The 9237-nt window shown below is 33.5% G+C and overlaps 1 protein-coding gene and 1 long non-coding RNA gene across 2 annotated transcripts; one reads left to right on the top strand and one right to left on the bottom strand.

The window, feature by feature from the left end:
* Window positions 1-6672: 6672 nt before the first annotated feature.
* Window positions 6673-7505, bottom strand: LOC133306457 (CASP-like protein 4C2). The gene is made up of 3 exons (XM_061506783.1): window positions 7282-7505; window positions 7059-7194; window positions 6673-6955 (listed from the first exon to the last, which is right to left on the bottom strand). The coding sequence occupies exons 1-3, from the start codon at window positions 7503-7505 to the stop codon at window positions 6734-6736; spliced, it is 582 nt and encodes a 193-aa protein (XP_061362767.1). The 3' UTR covers window positions 6673-6733.
* LOC133306458 (uncharacterized) lies at window positions 7069-7742 on the top strand. Its single transcript, XR_009750898.1, has 3 exons — window positions 7069-7209; window positions 7297-7518; window positions 7606-7742. It is a non-coding gene; the product is annotated as an uncharacterized LOC133306458 (long non-coding RNA).
* The last annotated feature ends 1495 nt before the right edge of the window (window positions 7743-9237 follow it).

Below are 9237 nucleotides of genomic sequence, written 5' to 3'. Positions count from 1 at the left end.
CACATGTAACTGAAAACGATTACATCAATTTACATCCACAGGGTATCTGTTCCTATCCATTTTCTTTGATCTTCTTTGAGTGTAGGCTTCAAATTTCAGCGAGTAATTATTTTTCGAGTAAATATTCCGCAATATCTACGAAATCCTTTTTAGTTCCTGTCAATAAAAAACGATCAAATTGTTCCCTAAAAGTATGTAAAAAGTGCCACGTTAGTGTTAGTGACGGAGAAGTTGACATAACGTGGCCTTTTTTTCATAACTTTTTGTGTTTTGAAGGTACCGGCTTTCCCTATGTGAGATGATTTATCATATTTGGAATTGCATGGTTATGAGTTATGACATACAAATTTTTAATCATAATTAATGTATTTGGCTTCTGTCAAATTGAAGCAAAGTCCATTGATCAATAATCTGATTGGAGCCAATGAAACTTGATGAAATTGAGCAATGATTTGTTTGTGTTAACCCTTTTATGGGCTAATTACTTAGCTGGGTTAGGAATCTTCAATATATGCCTCTGTGCAGAGTTGTAAAATGATTCAACCGGGAACAATTAACTCTTGAAGACTATAAAAGGAGGACCAAGACTTGCGCTTTTACTAATGCGTAAGGAAAATTGTGGTTGCCAAAAGTAGTTGATGTTGCTCTAAATACTTCAGCATGGTGTAACAGAAGAGTATCTGTTTTTCTGCTTCACTTAGCTGATGTGGCCCATAAATTTATAGTTAACTTAGTGTTATTATTTGAGGTTGGGAATTAAAAGATCTGCCGAAGAAGCAGCCCACCTTAAATTTTTAGTTCATAATTTACAGCCAATGTCAGCATAAGTTAAGAACCTGATAAGTGATTCTTCATATTGTGAATGTGTGACCTCGTTAAATCAATTACAGCTGCTGCTTTTTCTCCATAAGAAATAACTTTCACAGTTTTAATCCTACAACGGGGTGGAGAATCATAGAAATTACATTTAGAAAAATATAATAGGTAGAATTTACAGCTATTTGATGTCTTGAATGATGATGTATGTCCTCGTAGGCATATTGTAAAAAATTTAGATTATGAAGTTCGGCAAATAATTAGCCAAAGGCATACAGATATGATGATCCATTTTGTCCAATCTCTGCCTATCTTCTGGAGCCTGCTTCTGCTTTTGTAAAGTTACTCTTATATGGGGATCGCTCAGTTGCAATGATCAAAAAGGTGGGCTTGAAATATCTTGAACGCTGACCATCCTTATCAAAGGTTTGGTGGCCAATGCTGAATTTTCGGTTGACATTGTCATGTCTTACCTGAGGTTGTCAGTGGGAGATGAGCTTGACTGACTCAATATGCTAGGTTTTTGGAGTGTGATCATGAATAATGCTGAGGCTTTTGACCCTTTTGGGGATAGTGATGATCCTGATGTGATCTAATTTAATTTTACTTATCATTATTCAATATACGTTATTTTTATTACTCACGTTATCATGAATTTAATTAATTTTTGTTCATTTTTACATTATTATTATTTTTATTATTTTAGTAGATACTAGGAAGTATCTCCACACAATTTTCTCTGGCCATCTTGTTTTCGGAATATGACCTTAAGACTAGCTCCTCATTGAAATAACAGATGTATTGGACTTCCTTATAAGAGAAAGGGTAAGACTAATCCCCCTTCGAAGAGGAGGTACATTTCATTGGCTCTTGAGGGTTTCCAAGGATTTTTCATTATTTTAATTGTGTATAATATAAGCTTTGGTCATAATCTTTGAACAAGATTCAATTCTTAATTTCTTATTATAGAGAAAATAATGTGTAATAAATATTTATTTTAAGGGAAAATATTAAATTGGAAAAATAAAAATCCTGTATAATGTTGAGTGGTGTTTGCAACTGCAAACGGTCAGTTTCTTCCGAAAGCATCATAATATTAAGGGGATATTGTTTCTCATTATGTAAATATAAAAAAGTGAATGGAACTTAAAAATAAAATAAAAAATTATCTTATATAACATGACAAACAATATTTCCTAATATTAATATATTAACACTAATTAGCAATATTTTAAAATTTGGTTCGATTATCGACTCGGTCGAAGTATTAGGTCACTAGATCAATAGTTCAACTGGAGAGTCACTGGTTCAACCGATTTAATTAAATTTATATTAAATTATATAATGAATATATTATAAGATGTATTTTGACTAACAATTGAGGGTAGTCTAGTGATAAGTGATAACACTACTTATTCTTATAGACTGAAAAGTGGAATATTTTATCCAATTTTTAAAAAATCAATTTAAGAAAGAAAATAGCTTGACCTGTTGGATTCCATCTAACTCACAAATCATCGAGACTCGGGCGAATCAAATGGTCAAAACCGATTCAATTACATAATCGATCCAACAGACAATTCAAACCATGCCCTCACTGAATTATCGAAATTCAGATCAACCTAAACAGTCCGATCCAGATTTTAAAAGACCGCTAATTAGTGACTTGGAGAATATGATACAATGAAGTCAAAGTGTCTCTTTTGTAGTGATTGTAAATATGCGAAGTTGACAATTAACAGTGATCAAAGATACAATGTCTTTATCTTTTTTTTTTTTTTTGAAGATCAATGTCTTTATCTTTAGTTTTGATCAAAAATTGTATTTGTTCTGTCATATTTGTATCAGCAGTTGTCGTGTTGGATGGAGAAGTGACACATAATCGTCAGTAATTCATTTAGATATAACAAATTTCTAGTAGTCCACGTATATAGGAGCTGGGTACTGCAATTAAGATTTTACCTTGCTATTGTATCCAAAAAAAAAAAATTTACCTTGCAATTTGGAAATCATGGATAGATAATGTTAAAGATATGCACTAGTAATAAAAATTATGATATATATAATGTTTCTGTGTAAATTTTATCAATAAACTTATAAATTTGGTTGATATAATATCAATACTTTCACTATTTTCAAATAGTTGTTCTATTAAAATAATTTATAAACCTTACATCAAGGCATAATGACTATGTTAGATGCATAAATAATTTTTACCTATCTAATTGATATTTGAATATAATTCAGAGTAATTCCAATTGACAGTCGAAGACTAATTTTCTGGAGGCGTAGAGATTACTGAAGTGAATTTTACTTTTATCAAAGCATTTTTTATACACCCGGCCAAGAATCGAATTTCTATCAACATACTTAAAGGACCTACTGTCTACCAATTATGTCTGGATTTGTTGGTTAATTGATATTTATATTTTGGTTGAGTCAAAAGGTGAATAAGTTCCTTCCCAATTCGTTTAACTAGAGAGAGAAAGCTAATCAATTATGATGCAGTCACTTTGTAGTGTTAAGCTATGTTGCACTCACACTGACATAGGACATCGAACACGACATGATATGGTGACACGTTAATTCTAAAAAATATTAGACTTCGATATTTTATGACACGTTTTGATATTAAATAATATTTTTAATAAATATAATATAGTTTACGTTTAATACATATAACAGCCTATAATAAGTAAATTACATTGTACTTATAAATTGTTTTACACACAAATTAAGCTAAGTTAATTATATATCAAAAAAATAACTATTTTCATAGTTTGAAAATACAATATATTATCTATTTTTAATTATTTTATTTTATTTAATTCAAAGAAAATAATACAATACCTATTTAATATTTTTATTTTACTATACAAATTTTCTATATTTTATAATTATTATATTTTAAAATTATTAATATAAAATAATTTTATTATATTAGGCCACAAACATAAGTCACTAGGGGTGTTAAAAGTGCTACGGGCCTTTGGCTTGGCTTATGTGGGCCTGGTTTGACTCATCTATTTTAGTTGTTGGATATAGACTTGGACTTGTGTAAAAAAACATTCCAATTCCAAAGCTCAGCCTCAAAGCCTATCAGACTGGTCTGATATACTAATTCTTTTATATTTTTATACTACTCATTTATTAAACCTAACCTAATATTTACTTTCTCTTTGTGGTCCATTATCATTTTTGTTATCTTATTTTTTTTAACAGGCTAACAGATTAAGTCAAGCTTTTGTTTTTTGTAAATAAGTCAGACTACTACCGATAATTATATTCGTAACAGGTTACAGACTAGGCCAGTCTGATACATTTAAATAAATTTAGACTTTCAAGACCAAAGCTCGGCCTGACCCGGCCCATTAACACCCTTACTGGTCATCGTGCCTTTAGGTTGTTTCTTGTCTATCATGGGCTAGGCTAACTTGGAGCTTTAGGTAATTGGGCTTTGAATTGGACCGGGTCGATACACCCCCTTGTTCTGAAGGTTAAAATTATTGATGCTCCATGCGAATTAGGTAGTGAAAAGTAAGAGATCAGAGGCCTTTCCATCAGAATGATAAAAGGTTTGGTTTTCAATGGGATCCAATTGCAGCTTCATTCTCCATAGATTTATGGTTCCTTTACCTGAGACGTCATGGTGTTTGTTCTTGGAGATGTCGCTCTATTCTCTGTCGGGGCCATCTCTTGAGCCGCTAGCAAGACTGTCACGTTCGTTCTTAAACTTTTGATTTTATTTTAGAATTATTTTAGTTTTATAATTTTTTTGAAAATTTTACATTCCTGTCTCATGACTGACCGTGTTGGACACGGTCAAAATTGTATGTTGGAATAATCAACATGTCCCAAAATATTGGCAACATATCTGATCAGACCAAATACAATATGGGCTGGCTATTATAAATCGAGCCTAATCACACACGGTTGAGATATGGATTGTTGTTCTTAGTCTTGGGCCTTGAATCAGAGTTGGATCTTACTATGACTCCGTCCTTTGTTGTAGTGAGATGAATCCGAATGGGGTACCTGCGAAGACACTTCGATGCTTAAGTCAGTATCAGAGGCAGGGGTTTGTATGTTATTAATGTAAAGGATGATCGTACCTTGGTGTTGTACCCTTTGCATATATAGAGGTTATGATGCCGCCTTAGCAAGGCGACTTGGCCTCTGAGTGGCCAGGCTTGGGCTGCAGGTCAGTGCTAGAGCCTGGGTAGCCTTATCTTCTTAATGTCAAGCCATAGAGTCGCAACAAGCTGGAGCTGTCTTTCGCTTATTGGTATAAAGGCGTGGTGGGATTGCATTGGGTCTTAAGTTAATTTCTTTAAGGGCGGTTTTATCCATGATGAGGGTATCACGTCTTGTCTTGCGCGATGAGGGCATCGCGTCTTGTGTGCGATGAGGGCATCGCGTCTTGTGCGCGATGTTGTCCATCGCGCTTTGCTTTGAACCCTAAACGAGATTGGGCTTTCACGTGTGTCATTGGGCCTCTAATGAGCCTATATTTTATCCGGATCAATATCAAACACTTTGTCGGAACATGTAGATATTTAACGTGTCTGGAACACATTTTTCTTAAAAAATGCCTTGTTCATGCTTCTTAAGTGCTAACTGCTAACTACAATAAACTACTATAAAATCAAGGCCACTTGTATTAACAATATGTTCAGCCCACAAAACAATGCAAGTGTAAATGCTCAAGGTCATTTCGGCCGCATTCGCTTTCCATAATACGCTACTAGAAATTACCTTTTCTAATTTTTTTATTTTTTTGTAATAAAAGTATAGTTGATTATTTTTCAAATTCACAAGTATACTGCATACATGATTTTTCCTCATTAATTTTGTATACATGACTTTCAAATTTTATTTTGTTTTTATGAAATCCTTTATTAGGATTTAAAGATGACAATGTTCTTAGTTCTTACAATAAAAATATATTCGGATGAGAAGTAACTCACTTAGTTAACATTTTGTTCGAATACAGGATTTTCTGTTTGCATGCAACTTTAATCTCACTTTACATCTTCATTAAAATCGATAATTTATTTTAGCTTTCAACTGAAAAGAAATTACTTTTACCTTAAAACATTTTGTAATAAAAAAATAAATTTTATTCTTATAAACTGGATATGTATTTAAATTTTAAAGTTTGAATTGACTTGTTTTATTTTCAAAATAAATTATAATAAAAATGAAACAATTTTTAAGACAAACTCCCTATACTTATGCTTATTTTAATTTACTTTGAAAATTTAAAAGAAACATTTAATATTTTTTCAAATAAACTAATTCAAGCACAACTTAAATTTTTACCCGAACATGCCATGAGTTTTAGTATTTAGTAAATAATTTGAAACAAAATGAATTAAGTTGGAAAATCAATGGAATTAATACGAATGCGGGGTACATGTGTGGGTTCAAAAATTAATATCAGGCGCATATTTTCGGAATACTGATCAAAATGTCATTTTTTATCCCGATGTAATGTGAATAGTATTTTTTATCAGACTGTCATGTGTTATAAATAGTGAATTTCGTGATCATATTGCAAACTAAATTCGCTACCACCTGTAACGAATTATGACAACTGTAAAATATGCCACGTGTCATAAATCATTGACAAATGTAATTCGCTGCAAGTTGGTAACGAATTACGTCACACGTGACAATATTATGATAAAAAGTACTCTTCCCATGATATTCGGGTAAATTTTTTTCCAAAAAATGACATTTTAATCACTATTTTCACGTCTTCAACTTCTTTCAACCATGTCAGTCCAAATCACGGCATATTTGGAGCACAGAGAAAAAAATGCCCCGACCCCACCCCACCCCACCAACGTTCCTCTTTCACTCCCTGACCTGTGCACAGCGACGACGTCGTTCCCACGCCAAATCCCAGATCAACTCAGAGATGAAATCGGGAACCGTTGATAATGAAACAGACGACGCGAAAGCCCGAGAGCAGCGAGGTGAACCCTAGGAACAGAAACGCCACGTACCCCAACGCTATAGCTATGTCCGATTGCACGCAGAACGCATTGCTGGCCGTACACGTGTCCATATCCCTCACCGTCCTCGCCATGGACGTCCCCGCCGCGCTCGCCGACAAAAGCAGGTACGCGAACACCTGCACCAGCACCACACAAGATCAGTCCCCACACTCACAGGAGAGAGAGAGAGAGAGAGAGAGAGAGAGAGAGAGAGAGAGAGAGGAAATTATTGTTCGAGACCTGGTCGTGGCCGAAGTCGAACCAGACTTGCAGCACTTCGGGGAAGATTGTTGCGCCTCTGGAAATTTCCCACACGGACGCGCCCATTTCGAACAGAGAGTACACCGCCACTATACTATTTGCAGCTAGAACGAATCTGAACGGATTCACGGTAATTATTTATTTCTTAATTTTTCAATATGGATTTGGCTATGCTCGAATGATAAAAGAGGAAATTGAGTACCTGAAGGTGTCGTAGTTGTACCAGCGTGGAGAATCGGTGCCGCGAGTGTTGGTGACCATGAAGACGGAGGAGGTGAGGGAGAACGAGAAGGTGGTGAGGCGGAAGATGAGGATGAGGGAATTGAAACGACGCAGTTTGTGTTCGGCCACCGTGGAGTGGAAACGAGGTTGCGCCGTCGGTGAACGGTTATCGCCTCCGTTGCGGATGGCCTGAGGGGATCGCATGGCCGTTCGATTTGTAAGCACCAAGATGATAAATCATGTGGAATAACAGTACTCTTGCTAATTTTGATTTTCTTTATTGGTTGTTTTGGTGAAATGAAAGGGTTTCATGATGAAGGAGTCACGGACGAGAGCAAGAGTTCCATGAGTCAAGAGAGAGAGAGAGAGAGAGCTCGATATGTGTTCGATAAAAGTTGTTCGAGACAGAAAGCGTGCAACAGGCAAGGCATGGTTGCGAGGTTCCTTCTTTTTCTTCTTCTTTTCTTTCCACTTTTTTCTTAATTCGTTAAATTTGCATCTTAGAGGGACAACTTTTTCGGACACCCCTATAATAATAATAATATTTTTTTGAATTTTTATATAAAGTAATAACAGTCATTTTATATGAGCTTTTAACCTTTTTATTTATTTAAAGTTGTATCACCCCAAATTGTGAAATGTGAAGTGCTATTGCTTTTTACCTCTGCCTGTCGGCATTCTTATCCTCTTGTAAAGAGTTATGATTGTGTGTCTATGCATATTTGTTCACACAACCATCTAGGCGGGGATGCCTAGTAAGGAACTTAACACACGTGATAGTGTCGGATTGGCTGAGTTTTTCATCGAGTTGTTTGACAAAGCATTGTTATCATTTATCGTACATGCATTCATGCCAACTTAAGAGTTTTTTTTTTAAATGGATTCAAAGTAAATTAATAAAAATATATTTCCACTTAATGTAATAAAATTCCTCATAATATTAACTCGTTAAATGTTTAAAATAAACTCATTTTACACGTCTAGGAACAAACTCTTTTTTTCTTTTTTTATAGCCAACAAACTCCTTTTTTTTATTTACTTAAACAAACTCGTTTTAAAATGAACTTTTTCTCAAACTAACTCTGGGTTAGATTATTTCTATTCCGAACAGAACAAACTCCTTTGACTTTTGTTGGCATGTCAACAAACGGAAATATGCATTTATAAGTGGGGCCGTTGTTCAAATGTTCCTTTCATATGATTCTATCACTCTCCCCAATATTATTTTAGTGGAAAGGAAAAACTCTTTTAAGCAAGTTTATCATTAAAATGAATAAGTGAAAACATATATTTTACATGTTTACGTCTAATGTAAGCTGAATAAATAATTTTTATGATTAAAAAATTATATTATCTTCGAAGTTAAATTTTTTTATATATATATATATATATATATATATATATATATATAGACTTGGTGTTTGTCATTTTAAATGACGTAAATTATGTCATGTTAGGAGAGAGATAAACACAGAAAATAAAAATCATGGAAGAAAGAAAGTGAGTGATTTTTTAATTTAAAATTTAAATAAAAAAATTTATTCTATGTCTATTTCTCTCTTAAAATGACATAATTTTATGTCATTTAAAATGATAAACACTTTTATCATATATATATATATATATATATATATATAGAGGTAAATTTACCGAGAGCTTTAGTCATAGTGATCCTCTATTCAACCATTTCCAAACACCTCAGCAATTTCAGGAATGGGACTTTCGAGGCTTTTATCATTTGATGCACCTGTTTACTTTTTTTAAGAAGGATATCATAAAATAAAAATTGATATAATTTGATGTCATTGAATTTATCATGTTTGAGGTTAGTTGAAGAGGTTTATGTAAATGGTTAATATTAAGCAAATGGCTTTAAATAGGAGCCACTCTACCTTAATTACTTGCCACAATTAAAAAATTAAAAGAGAAGTGAAAT

Source organism: Gastrolobium bilobum, unplaced genomic scaffold (assembly GCF_033153095.1).
Source record: "Gastrolobium bilobum isolate Gb01-03AN ecotype WA unplaced genomic scaffold, APGP_CSIRO_Gbil_v1 utg7194, whole genome shotgun sequence".
NCBI classification, from domain to species: Eukaryota; Viridiplantae; Streptophyta; class Magnoliopsida; order Fabales; family Fabaceae; genus Gastrolobium; species Gastrolobium bilobum.
The sequence above is the reverse complement of the archived record's forward strand: the minus strand, read 5'-3'. Positions and strand labels throughout refer to the sequence as shown.